The sequence below is a fragment of the Mustela nivalis genome, assembly GCF_964662115.1.
Source record: "Mustela nivalis genome assembly, chromosome: 7".
Taxonomy (NCBI): Eukaryota; Metazoa; Chordata; class Mammalia; order Carnivora; family Mustelidae; genus Mustela; species Mustela nivalis.
In genome coordinates this window covers 17,383,972-17,405,347 of record NC_139026.1, presented here as the reverse complement: position 1 = coordinate 17,405,347, position 21,376 = coordinate 17,383,972, and the positions used below count along the sequence as shown (strand labels likewise).

The 21,376-nt window shown below is 39.0% G+C and overlaps 1 protein-coding gene across 16 annotated transcripts in view; it reads right to left on the bottom strand.

Moving 5' to 3' along the window:
• LOC309868924 (uncharacterized protein C12orf42) overlaps positions 1–21,376 on the bottom strand; it is a 151,683-nt gene that overhangs the window by 70,754 nt on the left and 59,553 nt on the right. For 12 of the 16 annotated variants that reach the window (XR_014313872.1, XR_014313873.1, XM_082739114.1 and 9 more), the window contains one exon: positions 14,243–14,311. The exons of the other annotated variants lie outside the window; for them this stretch is intronic. Coding sequence is in view for 7 of the 12 variants with exons in the window: in XM_082739114.1 (XP_082595240.1) it covers positions 14,243–14,311 (69 nt within the window). In the remaining 5 variants the exon portion in view is untranslated. The remainder of the gene's footprint in view (positions 1–14,242; positions 14,312–21,376) is intronic. 16 annotated transcript variants of the gene reach the window in all.

The window sequence follows — 21,376 nt, the reverse complement described above, 5'->3', positions numbered from 1 at the left end:
AAAGCCTAGTTGATGAGTTTCCTTTCTGTTTGTGCAGATGTGCTTCTCTTATTGGAGAATTCAAGGCTTATTCCCATGACCATGAGCTTGGTAGAGGTGGTCAAGGCATGTGAACTGACTGGCTTCACTTCTGGGTGGGTGATCTGGTTAGAGCTCCTCTGAACACCAGAATGAGGCGGCTTCATTCTAAGGAACAAATTCCCACATGAGGAGTGTAGGTCCTCCCCCATTAAAACCTCTCACTTTTTTTAGAAAAACATATGTTCCAGTTTTGTCCTGGAGAGAAGACCCTGCCTGCAAATCACTCCTGCCTTCTCATCAATTCCTAGAGATTTTTACTTAATTAGGGAATTTGGAGAAAAGAACTGAGCATGCTTAATTCAATGCACTCTCCTTTTTCTTTGGGGTCTACAAAAAGCAGGTGATTCCAGTCTGCTTTTAGTCATGAGATAAGCCTATCAGGAAGAGTCTGCTGTTTCCAAACACCCTTGGGGAGTTCTCCCTTTTCCAAGTTCTACCATGGTAGTTCAGGCAAGGCTGCCATTTTGCAGGTCAGAACAGAAAGCCCATGTTGCCCAAACACCTAAATCACATTCCTAACCTATCTGGTAATTCAACATCTATCAGCCACCTTCTCTGTCTTCTCACTGGTTCAAAATTCATTCAAAGAAGAGAGGAGTTTTATTTATTGATCCCTTAGACCTCAGGATAAACATTTGTCTGGCTTTTTCATTTGTTTTGTTTTCTGATCTATTCAGCATCAAAGGAAGGTCAAGGATTTTGAATGTACATATGCACCTTGTCTTTGTCACCCTTCTCACAATATGATATTTAACTGCCTACAATTTGCTTCTTCTACTTATTGATTCATCAAGGGCATGTCTTCTCATCAACACATAGCATCCTGCCTCATTCTTTTAAAGGCTATAGTATTATATAGTATTAAGAATGCATTTAACCAGTCCCTGTTGATAAATATTTTCTGAGTTTTGGTGAATGCTGCAATGAATAAACTTGGTTCTCATATTTCTTTATACGTGAGAAAATGTAGATGCCACCATTTGACTTGTGTTTCTCTGGCTCAGCTTCACATAATATAATAATAAGTAATGCATGTTCTTTAAATTCATTCTTTAAATGAATAAGGTAGCAAATTACTGGGAGTGTGAAAATAAACCACAACCAAGGTAATGTAGTAGTTGGACTTGTGCTATGGGATTTAATCTCTACTTAACTTTTTTTTTTTTTTTTTGAAAGAGAGAGAGGGCACAAGCACAAACATGATCAGGTGGAGGGGCAGAAGGAAAGGGAGACAAGAAGACTTCCCAGTAAGTGGGGGGCCCAATGTGCTGCTGAATCCCGGGACCCTGAGATCATGACCTGAGCTCAGACCAAGAAACTGACACTTAACAGACTGAGCTGCTTAGGTACCCCTCCACTTAGCCATTCTTGAATTCAACTTTCCCCACCTAAAAAATGGGAACATATTTTTAAAAACCATTGAAAGATACAATGAGGTAACATCAAAAAGTTGCTTAGCCCGGGGAAATGTAAGCTATTTTGAACTGAAATCATACATCCATGTAAATCATTTAATTAAGTGAGGTCTGGGTGCTGTGACCCTTTCATGGATTGGGAAAATTACCAGAAGAGCTTGGAAGTCACAATGCAGATAGAGCTGCCTCAAATCAAGAGGGCATATTCATGCCTCCAGGATTTCCAAGAGTATTCACAGCTCTATTATGCTCATCGTTATCTCCTTCGATCTTCTGATGATAATTTTAAAAATTAATTTTTTAGGTATCTAGTTTCTTATTCTTCAAAGATTTATATAATGACAGCTATGTGAGCATTCTAAGTCTTAGGGAATTTATATGCCATTATAAGCAAAAGTTTTTATGAAAACATTGCTTATACGCTAGGTGGTATTTAAAGCCAGTATGTTTCTAACCCTAGGGGATACAAAAAAGGTAAATGAATATAGTGGAAAGATCTTTAGAGCCATATAGACCTGAGTTTAGAGCCCAGCAATCACACATGCATTCACTCATTCAACAAAATTTAAGTGGTTTGGATGCCAGACACTATCTTAACTGTGGGTGAACAAATTCCCTGCTTTCTAACTTAAAAGATATTGAAACCTCATCAAATAATTTAGCTTTTCTTTTTTTAGGGTTCAATGCCAGCTCGTAAGTTTTTCATAAAGGCACCTATGAAGTGCATAGCAGTGTTCAGTAAATGTTGGTTTCTACCTAATTTAAAACTGGAAATTTTCTTTCCCAATTAAGGGCTAAAAATTTAAGATAAGCCACAAACATATTAACACACTCTCAGAACTTAATGCAGGAAACATTAGCCCATAGAAGAATAAAGAGCAGAACAGTGACATCAAAACCAAGTTTAAGAATTTAGAGATCCTAGACCCTAGAACAGGCACATAGTCGATACTCAAAAGGGTCTATTGACTGGATATATTAATCAAGAATTCAAATAGCTAGAGTTTCACATTTGACAGGAGGCAACACAGCATGTTAGGAAAAGTTCTGTAACAACAATTAAGAGGTTCAAGTTTGAGTGTACGAAGAGTGTGGTCCACCAGCAATTTTTCCTTGGGTAAATCATGACCTTCTCCAGCCTCCGCTTTCTCACTTCGAAAGTGAGAAGTTTGAGCTCCATCCTTCCCAAGGTACCAATAATTCTAAGTAGAAAATACGTGTCAAAACTTCAGACTACCACTCTGAAGTTTATTTGCATAGTCTGAAGTCGAAAGGCACATGTGTCTTCCACCCTCCCATCACCTTCCAGAGATAATTGTAAGGGCCCAGAAAGGTGGGTTTTATCTGTTTTATTTTTTACGCTAAAGTTTAAAGTATAGACCAGCAAGTTAAGAAACAAGTGTCAATGCACACACACCAAAAAATCCATTTTAAAATCTAAAGATTAAAAATTAACCAGTCACGTCATGTTTTTAGCAAACACACTTACCATTGTATAGAGTTTTATTGTCTCCTTGGTGAATAGAAGTCTTTAAAAATGTATATGCCTAGAACTGAATACCACGTCAAATCTATGGGCACCGCATGTTTAAACACCTGCATCTCATCATCAGCCCTTCATAATATTATTAAACAATAATTATACTTATGATGAGTAATGCATCCAAATATATCTTTCCTTGAGATATACTCGTTCTTGTGTTATATAAGTAACCCATTAACAGAATATGAAAACTACTCAGGTAAAACAGATTCATAACTATATCCAGATAATACTCAATAAAGTTTTTTTTTAAGAATTTATTAATTTCTTTTAACTTCTCCTACCCACTTAAGCCTCCATGTTGCATCACCACTTCCTCATATCAGGGAGATCATATGATGGGATTGGGAGGGAGACAAACCACAAGTGACTCTTAATCTCACAAAACAAACTGAGGGTTGCTGGGGGGAGGGGGTTTGGGAGAAGAGGGTGGGATTATGGACATTGGGGAGGGTATGTGCTTTGGTGAGTGCCGTGAAGTGTGTAAACCTGGTGATTCACAGACCTGTACCCCTGGGGATAAAAATATATGTTTATAAAAAATAAAAAATTAAAAAAAAAATTATAAGGTAATATATTAAACTTTTTATTTGAAAACTTTAAAAAAAAATTTTATTTATTTATTTGACACAGAGAGAGAGAGATCACAAGTAGGCAGAGAGGCAGGCAAAGAGAGGAGGAACCAGGATCCCCGCTGAACAGAGAGCTGGATGCGAGGCTCGATCCCAGGACTCTGAGATCATGACCCAAGCTGAAGGCAGAGGCATAACCCACTGAGCCACCCAGGTGCTCCTCAATAAAGTTTTTAAATAATTATAATGAATTGTAATGACGTCACCTTCTACATGAGTGAATCCTTGCCTTATTTTTTCTGAGGATAATCAATTTCATCATTTCTGCTCACCAGGATTCTAAATTTTACCGGTCTAGTCAGATTTAAATAAACCAAAAAAAAAAAAAAAAGTTTTCCCTTGAAATTTCAGAAGTTTAGTTTGATTTTTCTCATATATGAAAGGAAAGTGAAAATCTGAGGTAAAAGCTAAGCTTGACTTTGCTTAAAACCAGCAACATTGGCTGATGGATGTACAAAGGCCTCCACAGGAAATAATCCACCTACTTCCCAAAACAGAGGACAACACGCTCAATCACTGCAGTCAAAATGGACCAGCCTCCAAAGACCTTCAACGTCTTAGTCTATAAGACGCAATACCAGTTAACTTCCAAAAGTCAAAAACAAACAAACAATAGGACAGCAGTTTCATTCTTTTTTTTTTAAAAAAATGGAGTGTTCTCATGAGAAAGAGGGGCATAAACAGTGCCTTAGTCAGAAGGAATAGTAGCACAAGCTAACATGTGTGGCAGACTTTCCACATGTGCCAGCACGGCTCTAGGCCATGTATGTTAAATCCACAACAGCCTTATGAGGTAGGCGCTATCATTATCCCATCTTACAGATGAGGAAGCGAAAGCAGGGGCAGACGAGGCATGGGAAGATGAGGAAGTTAGGGCATCTCCCAGGGTGGAAAGCAGCAAAGCCAGAATTGAACTCAGGCCATCGGACCCCAGGGTTTGCTTGTACCATCTCCATCTTTCACCATTCGTTCCATTTGCCACCCATTCAAGCAACAGCCACCTGAAAGCAGGTGCCAGCACCCTCAACGTCACATTGCTAAGGAACCTGGAGTATATAGTCAAGGGCTCGATGGTAATTCCAAACTCGACTCTGGAACTGAACCAGTGTTTTGTAAATCCATCCTGTCCTGCCCCTCAGGTTTTCTCTGGCTTCTTTCATCCTTTCTCAACACTCTAAAGCCCTGAAGCTCATTGAACGACGTCACCTCTACCGTGAGTGAAGGAGGCTGTCTAAGCGCTCAGAGTCCTTGGTCACTCACAGTCTTCCAGAAATTGTTATTAATGTCAGGCCTTGATGCTCAGGCACAAAGTGTGTATCACAGAAGGAAGTTAACGGGATTCGAGTTCTAGCAACCAGTCCTGCAGTGTGGGATTGCTTACAAGACACCGAGCAGACTGCGGTCGCCCTCGCTCTCTCAGGAAGCAAGGCAGCTTCGAAGTGGGTTGAACACCCTCAGGTACCCGGAAGTTTTGCCCGAGGCTCCAGTTGTTAGACCTGGGAGGAGACCTTGAAAATCAGGCCAGCTGCCTGGGCACTCTTCCTGCAGGAGCCCCATCTCCTGAGAGAAATGCACGCCTGCAAACTTGTCTGCAACCTCCAAGAAGCCCGCTGAACAGTCCTGTTAAACCAAAGTCACATCCTGCTACTCACAGCCTTCCAGGGGCTCCTCATCTTATTCAGAGTACAATCCCCATTGGTTTCTTCCTGAACCGAAAAGGACTGGAACCCGCATAGATACAGACTGTCAGACAGACAGGCTGAACAGGATCTGGCATCTACACAATGGTATTGGCCAATTCGGTATGTGTTTTTTTGTTTGTTTTTATTTATTTGACAGACAGAGATCACAAGTAGGCAGGGAGGCAGGCGGAGAGAGAGGGAGAAGCAGGCTCTCCACAGAGGAGAGAACCCAACGCGGGGCTCAATTCCAGGACCCTGAGATCATGACTCGAGCTGAAGGCAGAGGCTTTAACCCACTGAGCCACCCAGGCGCCCCAATTCAGTACGTTTTTTAGCATAAAAAGGGAGCTTACTGACAATTATCCTGAAATGACAGGTATAAACCTGGACTGTCCAGGCAACAAGGAAGTCCTCTTATCTCTCATTTCATCTAGTACTCTCCACTCGTGACTTTGCTATTCCCTCAATATCTTATCCTATCTTATTGTCTCAGGACATTTGCACTTGCTGTTCATTCTACCTGGAATATACTTCCTCTATATGTCATGACTTTCTTAACTTGATGGTCCAAGGACCTGTTTATCAGTTCCATCCTTTCTATTTCAATGAATGAAAAATACAGAACTTCCCTTGAGTTCCCCTCTTCTTTCTACCCGATGTTTGCATATTCATTCAGCAAGCCATCTGATTAGTTTCCGACGCTGTTAGTTTCCGACGCTGGAGCCACAGACTGCATATAAGTATAATCATACAATAATTTTCCCTTAGCGTAATGTTTCCAAGGTTTGTCCACATTGTAGCATGTATCAAAACTTCATTCCTTTTTATGGTTCAGCCCATTGAATGTATATACCACAGTATATTTATTCTTTCACCTATTGAGGACGCTGGGTTGTTTCTAACTTTTGGCTATGGTAAAGAGAGCTGCTACAAACATTGGCATACTCATATCTGTTTGAGTCTTTTTTTAAAATTCATTTGGGTATATACCCATAGTGGCTACACGATTTTACATTCTTACCAGCAATGCACAGGGGGTTCCAATTTTTCCATATTCTTTTTATTTTTAATATTTTATTTATTTATTTGACAGAGAGAGAGAGACTGCAAAAAAGGAACACAAGCACGAGGAGTGGGAGAGGGAGAAGCAGGCCCACCATGGAGCAGGGAGTCCAGTGCGGGGTTTGATCCCGGGGTCCTGGGATCATGACCTGAGCTGAAGGCAGATGCCTAATGACTGAGCCACCCAGGTACCCCCAATTTTTCCATATTCTTACCAACATTTGGTTGTTTCTGTTTTTCTAGTAATGGTCATCTAGTGGGTGTAAAGTAGTTTCTTACTGTGGTTTTGTTTTGTATTTCCCTAATGACTAATGGTGTTGAGTATCCTTTCATATGTTTATTAGCCATTTATATATGTTCTTCACAGAAATGTCTATTCAAGCCCTTTGGCCATTTTTAAATCATATTATTTGTTTTTTGTTGTTGAGTTGTAAGAGCTCTTTATTTATTCTGCATATAAACCCCTTATCAGATATAATTTGTAAATATGTTCTCCCATTCTGTGGGTTGTCTTTTCATTCTCTTTATAGAGCCATTTGATGTACAAAGGTGTTTAATTCTGTTAAAATCCAGCTCATTTTTTCTTTTGTTGCCTCTGCTTTGGTATCATCTTTAAGAAATCATTGTTATACTAATGGCGATGAATGAGAATTTTTCCCTGTTTTCGTCTAGGATTTTAACCATTTTAACTCTTATTTAGGTCTTTGATCCACTCTAAGTTAATTTGCATATCTTGTGTAAGGTCCAGTTGCATTTTTTTTTCATGTGAATATCCAGCTCTCCTAGTACAATTTCTTGAAAAGACTGTCCTTTTCCCCGTTGAATGGTATTAACATGCTTGTCAAAAATCAATTGACCAGGGGCGCCTGGGTGGCTCAGTGGGTTAAAGCCTCTGCCTTCGGCTCAGGTCATGATCCCGGGGTCCTGGGATCGAGCCCCGCATCGGGCTCTCTGCTCAGCAGGGAGCCTGCTTCCTCCTCTCTCTCTGCCTGCTTCTCTGTGATCTCTGTCAAAAAAAATAAATAAAATCTTTAAAAAAAAAAAACAATTGACCATATGTGTGAAGGTCTATTTCTGAACTGTCAGTTCTATTCCATTGGTCTATATGTTTAACCTTATGAGTGTACCACACAGTTTAGATTAGTATAGCTTTGTAATAAATTTTGAAATGAAGAAGTATGAGCTCTCCAAATTTGTATTTTTTCAACATTGCTTTGGCTATTTGGGGTCCCTTGAGATTCCATAGATTTTAGGATGAATTTTTCTATTTCTTAAAAGGGAAGTTGGGATATTGATCAGATTGCATTAAATTTATAGATCACTTTAGATGATGTTATCATATTAGTAATGCCAAACCTTCTAATCTATGAATGCAGATGCCTGCCCCTTTATTTGGGTGGTCTTTAATTTCTTTCAGCATTTATTATAGTATCCAACATATAAATCCTAATCTTCTTTGGTCAAATTTATTCCTAGATACATAAATGGAATAAATATGTAAATAGAACTCTTTTAATTTCCTTTTCACTCTTCTTTGCTAGCATCCAGAAACACAACTGGTTTTTGCATGTTGATTTTGCCTACTGAAGCTTTGCTGAAGTTGTTTATTAGCCCTAACTTGTTGAATCTTAAAATAAATCTGAGAAAGGGACACTGTCAAGGTCCAGGCACTGACACCAGCAGCCAGACTCATGAATTAGTAACATGGGAGGTAATGGCAGGAAGTTATTTCTCTTTCTGCTTCAAGTTCAAGCATCCTACAAAAATGACAGCAGTGCAAACTGTGGCATCTCATTTTCAGTGGTGGAGGTGATGGAGGTGGCCACCGATTCGATCAGCTGTACCATGTTCTTTGAATCACTCTTCCAGGAAGCCTACCCCCAGATCTGGTTCCGTGGCCCTCCCACAGATCCTGTGAACCACCCAATTTTATTTTGCTCAATCCTTTCTCTGACGAATCAACCAGAGTCAGCTTCTGTTGAGTGCAAATAACAATCCTTTTTGGTACACTCAACAATGGCACATGCCCCCATTCTGTGATCCTACCTTTTCTCTACAGTACTTACCAGTATCTGACCTCTCAGTGTATTGTCTGACTCTCACACTAGAATGGAATCTCCATGAAGTCAAGGTCATTTATTTTGTTCACTGCTAAAAGCCTAAAACGGTGCCTGGTATAAATTGCACTTAATAGAGTTTTTTGAATGAATGAAACACCTAACCCTAATTAACTCATTTAACACTGACAACAACCCAAGTCTGTTATAAGGCAAAGCATGAGGTATTCATTCATAGTTCTGTGCCTATGGTTCCACCTCTGCAATGCAACCCTTTCCAGCTTTGTGCCCTCTGATTCTGGGCAGAGCACATTCTTGGGCACCAGCAGAGTCTCTAAGAGGACCTCCCCCAGGGATGCAGATATGCCACCTTTGTGTCATTTCTGTGGGACACTGACTCTCCAGTTATCCTCTGGGCCAGTTTTTTTCAGTTTTGGGTCAAAGTGAATGGGCATTCCACTTCTTTTCTCTCAGATATTCATAGTGGATATTGGAAAAGGAAAACATTTCTAAAATTACTTAGAGGCCACACTTAAAAGTTTGCCAAAGCACTTTAGTCGAACATAAAATGTGTCCCCAGATCATCTGAGCCACAGCTGGATTCATTTCCTGCTGAAATCACAGAGGAGATGGAGAATCAGCTTGCTACCGAGGCATGCTGAGATGAAGACACACCACTTCTCAAATAACTCATTCATGGAAGATCTAAAAATGCCTCCCCTGTGCAAATCTAACTCACACACACCTGCTGAGGAACTGATGCTCTTGTCTAGGTCATAACTCTCATGACCTGTCCTACATTTACCTTACTTTCCACAGTCCTCAGCTCACCCATGACTAGTGACCTCCTGGTTCATTCCTTCAAATGACTGTTTTACTACTTGCTGTGGAAATGATCCATTGCAAGGTTACTAACTTGTTTTTTGACTACCTCTACTGCATCTTTCTCCACTCGAATACACGACAGCTTATATACAAGCCTTGAATAGCTCATGACTTTAAAATATGTGTTTAGTGTACAATCATTGATATGGCTCCATGATTAAAATGGGGAACCACTTAAAGCCATCCTTTCCAGAAAGGATGTATTCTACTATGTTCTATCAGCCTCTTCTTTTTTTTTTTTCTTAAAGATTTTATTTATTTGAGAGAGAGAGAGAGAGCACAAGCAGATAAAGGAGCAGAGGAGGAAGGAGAGGAATGGAGAAAGAATGTCAAGCAAACTCCGTACTGAGTGCAGAGCCCATCACAGGGCTCGATCTCATGATCTCGAGATCATGACCTCAGCCAAAACCAAGATCTGGATGCTTAACCCACTGAACAACCCAGGTGCCCCCATCAGCCATTGCTTGAGCTCACTGTCTTATTATGGCTTTATAAAAATTTCGATATCTGGTCAGAAAGTTTCCACATTTTATTCTTCATAACTCTCTCATTTACTCTTAGTCTTTTATCTTTCATGCAATTTGTATGACCCACTCTAACTTCAGGAAAATTCCATGATAATCTTTTCACTCATTAGCATAGCATCTCTTCCTTTATTCAGACCCTCCTTTATATACACTTAAGTAATGCTTTATACTTTTATCCATATATGCTTTACAAATATTTTGTTATACCTATTCCAAAGTAAATTATAATTTTGGTTTTAATAATTTATAAGTTTTAATATTATGAAATAATTTTAGATTTTGAAGGTATATAATCAATATTATTTCCCCCCCCAAAATTTTTTTATATCTTTTTTTCTTATATTTCATTGCTTTGGTCCCCAGGACATTTTTTAATAGAAACAATAATAGTAAACATTCTTATTTTCCCTTACTTTAATAGAAATGCTTCCGAAGGCTCCCTATTAAGTCTAATTATTTTTTCTGTAGATTTTTATAGATTTTTTTCAAGTTAAGGAAGTTCCCTTCTATTCCCATTTTCATAAAAAAGGCTGTATTTCCCATAAATTAATGTTGACATATCCACTGGGATGGTTATATGATTCTACTCTGTAAGTCTCTTGCTATATATCTCATGAATTGATTTTTTCATAAGAAACTCTTCTACTATCCCTAGAATAAATTCTACTTGATTATGATATATTTTATTGTATACATTACTGAATTTGATTTTGCTAGTATTTAATACAATAGTCTTCATAAATGAGATTAATCCATAGTATCCCATTTTATTTTAAAAGTTTTGCCAACTTCAAAAAAAAATAACTTAGAAGAGGCTCTCCTTTTCCTCTATATAAGGATTACCTGACATTTGAATTTTAATAACTCAGCCTCAAAACTCTTGGCCTGCTATTTTTGAGAAAATGGAAATTTCTGGATATTGATTCAATAGTGTGTTTTTAATTGTTCACTTAAGTTATTTATAGTATTGACTCCAGGTTTTATAAGTTTCCCTCGTATCAGTACTTACGTTTCTCTTTTCATCCATAATATTGTTTCTCCTTTTTTTTCCTTGATCCATCTTGGTTGGTTTATCTATTTTATACACTCCTTCCAATAGCAAGTTTTTGATTTTGTTAATTATCTCTAACTGTATTTTTTGGTTTCTATTTTGGTGACTTTTTCCTCTTACTTTGATTAGTTCCTTTTTCCTGCTTCCTTTGAATTCATTTTGTTGTTTGAGTAACTCCTCCTTAAATTGAATGCCTCACTCTCTATTGTTCAACCTTCATTTTTCTATATGATAACTTTTAAAGTATAAGTCTACCTCTAAGAACCACTTTAGCTGCATCTCTCACTTTTAAAATTATTATCATCCCATTCTGAGTATTCTACTTTTCATCATTATTTCTTCTTTGGCTCATGAATCATTCCAGAGTAATTATTTTCAGAAACCATATTTTGGGTCATATTGTTATTATTTCTACGGCAGATACTGTTAGGCACCTACCCCCACATCCATTCTCCTCTCATCCTCTATGTTGGAACCCTAGTTTGAGGTTATGATGTGCCCAGTAAGCGGACATTTCCCTGTCCCTCTTGCAGCAAGGTCTGACCATGAGACTAAGTTCTAACTACCGAGATACTAAGTACTAAGCATCTCAAGCTTAGCATTCTTCAAATGCAACCACTGATGGTCTCCCTCAAAAACCTATTCTCAAGATTCCCACCACCTCCACCACAATCCATCCCAGGTTTTAGGCCAAAAGTCCAAAACTCTTCCTTGATTTTTCTTCACACCCCATATTCAATTCATTATGATAGCCTTTCAGTTCCATCTCCAAAATATTTCTGAAGTCTGACTACCTCCTCCAACTCATTCAGCTGCTACAAACCTAGTCCTAGCCACTGTCTCCCCTCTCTGATACAATCCAAGAATTTCTTAATGGGACTCAAGGTCTCTTATTTCCCAAAAATTCATCCTGCATATAGTACCCACTGAACCTATTCAAGAATAAATCAGATCATTTCATCTCCTGCTATAAAATAAACTCTCATCACAGGTTGTGCCTTGCATGTAGAAGACAAAGTCCTTTCACTGGCCAGGAGGCCCTCTGTGCTCTGGCCCCTGCCACTGCTCCATCCACTCCAGTCTCCACTCCAGTGCAGTCACATTCTGTCCACTCTTCAGTGTTCTAAACCCAATCTGTCTCAGTCTGTCCTTTCTGCTTGGAATAGTTTGCCTCCAAGAACTTTCTGTGAACCAGAATGTTACCTGGGTGTCTCTTTCTCACAGCTCTGGACTAGATTCAAATATCACCTCTTTACAGAGGACTCCCCAGACCACTGTACCCTAACTAAGGCCATATACTCCTGCCACCCACATCATCTTTGACTTGATTACTCCTATTTATCTTCTTCACAGCATTGCAGTTTTCACTACCTGCAATTACTGTTTTGTTTTTTAATTATCCATTATTTACATTCCTCATTATATGACAGGCTCCTGGAAGGCAAAGAGTTTTTCTTTACTGCTGCTTTCAGAAGAGCCTTCTGACCAACATAGATGGTCAGTAAATCTAATATACAATGTATGGAATTAGAAAATATACACATACAAATAGAGATCATTCGATATATAATATATGGCAATATATTAGATATGATATCTAATGCTATATGAGATATGTTATATGTAGTATATGATGTACAAGATATAATATACAACTTATACTATATAATATATAATAAAGTGTATAGTAGTCAGTATAATAAAACAATGACAAATAACACAGAAGTCTTTAGAAGATACACATCTCAAAATCTCTTAGTCCTCTTCTATAATTCCTCCAAAGTCACACAAATGCAGAAAGAGAAGGGGAAGGAAAAGAAAACAGAGAAAGAAAAAAAGGGGACAAAATAATTTGAAAGAGGATCCAGCTATGTCAACCTCCTGATCTCATGTAGGCCTGCACTTGCTTCTTGGTGCTCACTTAAGCTGTAGGAAGAAGAGCGCGCTAGGCACCCAGGTGGCACCGTCTATAAGCTTGAGAAGGGCTCTATCTCTATAGTATAAGCTAATTAGCAATCTCCAATCCTCTCTATGATGTGTGTCACTCCTTGTCAAGTGAATGGGCCTGTGATCCCCTTCCACAAAGCTTTGCCTTCTTAGAGCCTTAAAATACTAGTGGTGAAATAGAGGGACTTCATTGGGGTCTGTTTCCTCCTGAACACAGTCCATGCTGAAAGTCATGGAATCCTCTGGTTAATTCTTAAGAGGTTCTTGAAGCCCAAATGGAAAAATGACTGGTAGAAGCGCATATTTCAGACACCTTATTTAGATACATTCTGTGCTTTAGTGGTATATAAGAACAGTTAGAAAACCAGGTCACATTTTTCAACTAGGTCATGTTTCTCCTCTTCCTACAGTTGGCCTTCTTCTTTACTCTTAGAATATGATTTTTCACGTCTCTTGATTTCTTCTCTTGAATATTTGCAGTTATCATATGCTACTTCTCCACAAGTAGTAATTTGGAGCAATCCTGCTTCCCAAATTTTGGAAAGCAGAAACTCTGGAAGACATAATTAGCATGGCCCTCTCCACACATGCTTGGGACTTTGTGATTTCCTCAGTGTCAGTGAGCTGTGTGGTACTCTCCAAAGGGCTTTGCCATTCTGGTGTGGTAAATAGTAAGGAAATGAAGGCAATTAGAGCCCTTTGGATGTAAATTTAAGTGTTGGTTGAAAGGTTTTTTTCTTTCCAGATCCTACTTTTGTCCACAGAGCTCTGGTGGGAGGAACCTGGGAAGTTCCCACAGCTCCATGACAACTGGACAGGCCAGCCATGGCGACCATCTCCATGTGCACATTGCAGTCATTTATAGACATGCATTTGCATGCTGTAGCAACAAACACTGTGGCTCTCACCAACAGGACATCATTAGCAACCAGTGGGTAGAATATGGGATGGGGGAGAACATGACAAACATGTCAGTCTTTCACTTGATGAACTCAGTCGTTTCTTGTTATTGATTATATTAGATGGCATTATTGTCCCAGTTTCTGTACATTGTGCCACACACAAGCACTGCACACACACCTAATGTGCGGTGACTTCTACTATTGCTTATCCAATGAATAAGTTATTTTCTCAGTTACATAATCCACGTAGAAAAGATAAAAATGTACTATAAATCTCAGAGATCCAAAACTCCATAGGATATGTCTTTTAATGTTCTCCTTATTTTGAAATTTAAAAGAAAATCTTTCCCAGTTATAAGGTAAAAGCAAAATCCAAATTTTCTTATGCATCCAGAAACTGAAACCAAAACAATTCCACTATGGACACCATTTTGCATAGCACCACTCTACTTACTCACATTTGCATGGGATATGTTCCTCTCCCATAGGGTTGCAGGTCTCACAATGGAAATGTAGCGAGAGGATTTCTGAAAGGTTTGAAACAAGGCCTTAGTATCACACCAGTAATTCTCACAAAGATATATTTCCATTCCTGTGATAATTTTTAGGGAGACTAGAAGCTAATTCACTTGAACAATGGCTCTTCATTCATTGAGTACCTGATATCTTCCAGAACACTGTGCTAGGTGTTGTGGGAACAACAGTGAATCCTGACAGACACGATTCCTACCTTCAAGGTCCAGAAGAAAACACAGGCAGTAGCTAAAGTATCATACCAAAAAATGCAAAATCTCAACTAGAACAAATGTTATGAATGAGAGAAATGAAGTATTTTGAGAACCTTGTAATATAGTAGGATGAAATAGATTTAAACATTTATATCCTTTGCCATGTGGCTTTGAAGTCCTCCCCACCTGAGTAAATGAAGTGTTTCCTTGTCCCATTGATGTTGAGCTAGGCCCCATGACTTGCTTTAGCCAGTGACATGTTCACACATGACAGGAGCAGAAGCTTTAAATGTACCCCCAGGGTTTGCCTTGGTCTCTTATGTTTCCATCTTAGCTAGGAGAAAACAAACAAACAAACAAACAAACAAAAAAGTTCCCCAAGTAGTCACTGGTCCCAGAACAAGGAGACAAATCTAATAGACTAGACCCATGGCCTTAAGCCAGTCCCTGCTGAGCATAGCAGAGCCATGGCCAACAAGCAGATCAGAGAACATAAATAAGAAACAAATGCTGCTTGTTGAAAACCACTGATTTTGGAGTTGTTTGCTGTGCAGAATTATCATAGCAGAAACCTGACTGATACAAATATACAATTCCTACCATAGGTCCATTTGGGGGTCACCCTGAGGATGTGCCGATGGTATAGAATCCTGGAACTTTGATACTAAAATATCAAACCTCGGTAAGATATTATCAGGATTTATTTTCATACTTCTGCTTTTCAATTTGATACATTCTATTTGTTTATTTAGTCACAACCTTCAGGTCCTTGAACTTTTATTGTTTAATAATTGCTAAAATCATGCCTCAGCTTCTCATTGACCTGCAAAGCCTGTTGTCATGAAGACAATATCCTAACAGATCTATGACCAGGCTACAAGCATATGTCCAGACACCAGGAAAACAATTGATTTCCCTGAGGAAGTTAAAGAGTCTAAGGTAGAATAAGTACTCAGAGAACCACACAAATTAAGGCGAAAGTTCAGTGACCCTAAATGTTATGAGGGACAGACACATGGAGTACAGACATAGGTGCAGCCAAGGACTATAGATGATGCAGACTCAGCTGATGGAAACAGAACCCCAAAAAGAGACTAAACTGGGAGAGACAGGGGTGTCTCTGAGATCAAAATACCAAAACAAAAGGACTGTGGCAAGAGAAGTAGAAGTTTCCAGATGGAAGAATAAAGAAAAAAGATCCAAAGAAGAGTGGGGAGCATAACAAGATTTCAGAGTGCTGACACTGAGCGACTAAGTATACCACCCTGGTGCTACCTGACAAGTGCATTGGGGCATTGAGTCACCCACAACACCAGGAAATGTGTGTGCAATACAATATCCCTGACATCAAATCCATGCCAAGCACATGGTAAGCATCCAATCAATAGTTTTAAAGAATGCAGGTGGACTGACTCATGATACCAAAAAAGAGTCACAGAGCATAAGAACTGGAAGGAATACTACATCACCAACATTCCTATTAGATACTGCTCAGTCCACACCAGCATGTAGCAACCAGCCAGTGACCAAATTTTGGCACCTGGGTTCTGTGCTCAAGCCCATACATAATCCTCTGTTCTGTTGTCAGCACACAAATGGCCCTCAAAACCCAGCTGTCAAGTTTGATTTGGAAAGCAACTCCACATCTGTGAGAAAGGGAAGGGGTCTCACTTACAAAACAAGAATCGGCCCGTCTCCATGATGTGGACCTCAGTTCTCTTCCTCAATGGACCTTCTGCCATGCACTCCAACCATGTATCTTCACATATCTGATTGTCTTCTGGAAAGTAATTCTTGTCTAGGGCAATGAGCAGCATGCACTGAATGCTTTCCCAAGTGACACTGCTGTGACATATTTCAACGCAGATTTCTCAGTGCTACTGCCTGAGTTATTCAGATTGTGGATAACACATTCCACATCATTCAGAGTGCAAAGCAAACAATACCTCCTCAAGTTGTTCAGTGCACCACCTGAACACCTGTATACAAAAATCCTGAGACTTTTGCTGTCCAAACAATAAGGCTTTATGATAGCCAATAGTCCAAGGGAATGATGTTTATTCTGACTATTCCATTTTATAGGAGATTCTTTCTGAAGGGTAAAGACATAGGTAAGCAGAAAGAATCAGGGGATGGGGTTTTCTGATTTCTTAGAAAAGCTTTATCTTGAGCTTTAAAGCAAGCCTATACTGCAGGTAGAATTTCTTTGTAAACAAAAACAAAAACAAAAAAAACTATTGTAATCAACAAGCAAAAAAAAAAAATGTCTTGGAAGAATAAAGGAGCTGGGATATTCATTGCCAGTCATTAACCTGATTTTCTAATGAATATGGCATTAGGCATTCATTAACAATCATTTGTGTTTATGTTGAACAGTGGATGTATAATGAAGGTTGGTAAATGAAAGCAAAATTAAACCAGGGAATTTTGGACACTTATAAAGCAATTAACTTGTTTGGCAGTAATTACACATTGAAAGCTAAATCAAGTGCATTTAGAAAGCCACAAGAGTCGCCACATAAACCAGAGGTGCTTTGCTCTAAAATAATAGGAAAACCTCTCTTTCTTTCAAAATGAAAGAGAAAGGCAAAAGTATGGTATAAATGACAAACGAGGCCCAGGTCTAATGAAAAGAAATACGGTTACAGCCTGTATGTTAGGGAAGAGGCAAGTTACTGAAAAATAGGACAGCTCAGCTAATTAAAAGAAGGAAAGAAAGAAAACCTTTTTGTGACAACAATGATGTGAAAACAGGTGGTATGGGCTGGAGAGTTCAAGTTTTCTGTTTGTGCACACAGGCATGAACATACATGCGTGTGCGCGTGCACACACACACACACACACACACAGAGTCGACATATTCGAACTACCTCTTAGATATGTGAATCCGCAATCAGGTTTTTGGACAGCACTGCATCTCAGGAGTTACGGAGGCTCTGCCACTGACAATTTTTGCAATTTGATTCCTCCTAGTATTTGACTATAGTCCTTTATTCAATTTAACACTTGGCATTTTTAAACGCATCCAGGGGAAAGAGCAGAATGAGGTGTGATGAAAGAAAGCCCCAGGGAAGAATCAGTACTGAACTATGAGGAAGCAAATGAAGTGAACTTGAGATTCCATGTGACTACAATACTCATAACCAGAAACTTAGCTCCAAAATTATTAAAAAATCCAAGAAACCTTTCAAGATGAATTTTCTCAAGAGTTTTCCAGCCTACCAGAGTGAGCCAAGATACACTACAGAGGTATTGTTTGGTTTTTTTGCATATTTTTGTCTTCCCTTGGCTGGAGAAGCTAGTCTTCGGGCAAGCCTAAAGGTCCTGGCCAAAGGACAGAGCTTTCCAAACTGGAAGTTAAGCATTTTCCTCTGAAAATGTGAAGATTCATGGACCCTTCCCGTATGACAAATATCTTCGCAAATAGGGTTTGTGGGTGCTTAAGGGTTAGTAACCAAAAGAAAGGTTCCCAGGGGGATCTATAAAGGGCAGCTGGCTTTGTGGAAACATTTGCAAAGTGCTCGGGGATCAACTATGCTAAAAGCAAATACTTGCTTTTCCTTGAGATTGGAAGAGAAAATGGAAACCAAGAGAGAACTCTGAAATCCTCACTTAGGTCATTTAACTGCTACTAAAAAAAAAAAAAAAAAAAAAAAATTACATTTGCCATGATGGGGTATGAGCATTTCTTTATAGAAATGTGGAGCCTTCAGGCAATTTACAAAACACAAAATGTTGCCCTCTCTTCACCGATACATCCCCATGACAGGGTTTGATGGAGCTGCAAATGCACCTGGATTTCAGCCTCCATTTATCCTCTTGGCTTAGAACCCTTGCTAAGGGTACATGCTTTCAACCTAACATGGTGGCCCCAAAGCTGGAGGCTTCAGCTGGGGTACATAGTACCCCACATGGGTGAACCTAGAGACTAGACTCCAGAGAGATAGTGACATGGAAAGAAAAGCTGTGGGTGTAGCACACACTACTTTTAGCAGTTCAACCTTGAGTATTAAACAAGAGATGAGACAGAAGCCAGACAGGTCAGCAGGGTCAAGTGTTGACTTCCCCTCACCCTCTAAATAATTAGAGAGACCTGAGAAAGCTCAAATAGTGGAAGAGGGTGTGAGTCAAGGAAGTAGGCTTAGGACACACAATAGTCAACTTTAAATTCAAAAACATCAGTTTCTCATTCTAATCCTCTCTTCAAGGAAAACAAAATCATGTGGGATTAAAAGATTCTTTGCATCTAAGACACAAACCTGATTCCTCTCAAAATGAGCACTAAGACTCAAACTTGAGCAAAATAACCCACTCTTTCTCTAGGTCTTGATTATAAAATTGATTCTTCAGTTCCTCTGATTTCAGAACCCTAAGAATAACAAATAACTACCTAGTAATTATCAAAATGGACTTTCCCATTATCAAGATGGGAAAATGGATTTTTAACCCACATATTTATATGGTTATTGCTTTTTATTAAAGTGTAACTTGTAGATGAGCTTCCTATCAGCATTAATATGCATGATAAATTGTTCATAACCAAAAACTGCATATTCTTTCTGTCAACACCTCTTGTTAATGGTTTCCTAACAGAAAGTACTAGATATACAACTGCCGGCAGTTCTTTTCTTCTGGTAGCTGGAGAATCCAAGAGACAGACCAGTTATATTTTTTGTGGCCAAATATTAGCAACTTCATCATAAATCTAAGGTCCTCATTTTTATTTGAGTACAAAAAAACATAGTGAAGTCTTAAAAACACTAACCTCCACCATAATTATCATGCATAAGAAGAGTTAGAGTTTTAGCTAGTTGTATGCTTTATCTTTTATTGTGGGTCTCATTTCAGAAGACTCATTGAATTTTTAGGAACCCGCCAGTCTAGTCAAAGAAATCACAAATCCTTAACTAACATATGCTAACTTTTCTTTGAGGAACAAAAGAAGCATCTTTGTTTGTTCCTCACCAGCAAACACCAAGCCATTTAAAAGGAGTCTTTTCAGTGGCAATGTTAGCAGGGAAATTCAATTGTATTTAATTAAGTTCTTCCCCCAAAAACTGCGCACAGAAGCACCAAAGAGGTTATCAGAGGTCAGATGCCTGTCATGACTTTCTGACCCTCCCAAAATGCAAAATAAAAGATAGCGGTATCCCTGCTGGTAAGATGGGCTTCCACATTTGTGTCTCTCTCTTTCTGCTTTAATTTAATACCAATCAGCACAATATGGCTGCTTTTTTCTGAACAATAGGACAGGCAGAAGTTGGATTTACAGCGCTGCAAGGGAAAGATGGGAGACAAGAGAGGCTCACTATGGCTTTTAAGGTTCAATAAGAACATCACTGTGTTACCCATAATAAAAAACTTGAAAATCTACTTAATATTCATTGTGGTCAGAAACGGACAGATGTGCACTTCTGATATGTCATGAATTATCTTCAATTGCCAACTTTCTTACAGAGCCTATCTAAAAATGATATTTAGAGGAATAAGATTTCTCCACTACCAAGAAGAAAATGATCACTCTCATGCATTTAGAAGCTCCTTGATTTTAAAAGAGTAAAAGTATTTATATAGCAATCCTTACTTTCCAAATTTCACCATTTTCACAACCTTTCAATGAGCAAACACACTGACATGGTCAGAAGTACTAGCTGTGCTTCATGAAACCAGAGAAAAGCTAATTAACCAAAATTTTATTTAGCGTCTTGCATATGTAATTATGAATGAGCTCCGGACATGGAACTTACTTCCTGAGACTTTTCCTGTTTAGGAAATTGCATTCCTCAGTGACAGTGTTGGGAGAATATTAGAATCTGGAGCCCAGAAGACATCCTCAAAACCATTTAATCCAACATCCTCGCTGACATCTGAATCCCCCAGGACTACTGCCATCTTGTCATCCAGCATGTAGTATTGGCAGGGAGGCAACCTTTTCACAAGCACAGAGTGAAAACTTAGACAAAAGGAGCCTTAATTTTGAGATCAAGAGCCCCCAGTTTTAATCCTGGTTCTGTAGCCAACTTGGGATTTCAAGTAACTCATTTAATTTCTCTGTACTTGTGTAAATAAAAGGTAGAAATATTTTTGTGCCTATTGCTGAGTGTCCATCATTGTGTTCAAATGTGTGTGCTATAAATTTTTTCCTGTAGAGCTATTTGGTCAGAAGAGTGAATCCTCTCCAACCTGAACATCAACTCAGATCAATTGGTATTGGCTGCCTGGAATGTTATCAGGACATTGAGTTTTTCCAGGTTTCTAGAGAAAGAGCACCATGACTGATTGCATGATTCTCAACAGCACAGCCAAGTCCCATGTGGATGAGGAATGTATGCCTCTATTTACCATCTTCGTTCTAGGTAATGCCTAGAGAAGAGCTGCAAGAAGAACATTTGGGGCTGTAACATTGTCCAGCAAGTACAGCTGGGAGACTGGCACCACTGACAATTACTTCCAGAGAGGATCTCACCATAGGGATCAGAGCAACCTTTGTCTGGCAAATCTGGTTAAAAGTAGAAGACTCTCTAAACTCACATCCATTCACTGTCTTAGAAGTTAAGCACTAGGTTAAGGAAAAAGAGGGATCAGCACTTACTGAGTACATCTCAACAACCCTGCAGAGTAGGTATTATGCTCTCTCTTCAGATGAGAGATTGGCTGACTGTCCCAAGGATACTCAGCTACTAAATAAGGGATTTGCACTAAAATCTCTCCTCAAAATACCTCTAAATATACCCCCAGGAGCTTTCACTAATATCTTAATTCCTTTCAAGATGGAAGAACAACAAAAGACCATGCTGTGGTTCCCAACCTCTCTCGTCCGTTCTATTGAACATTCGATTGAACACTGGCAGATTCATTTACCAG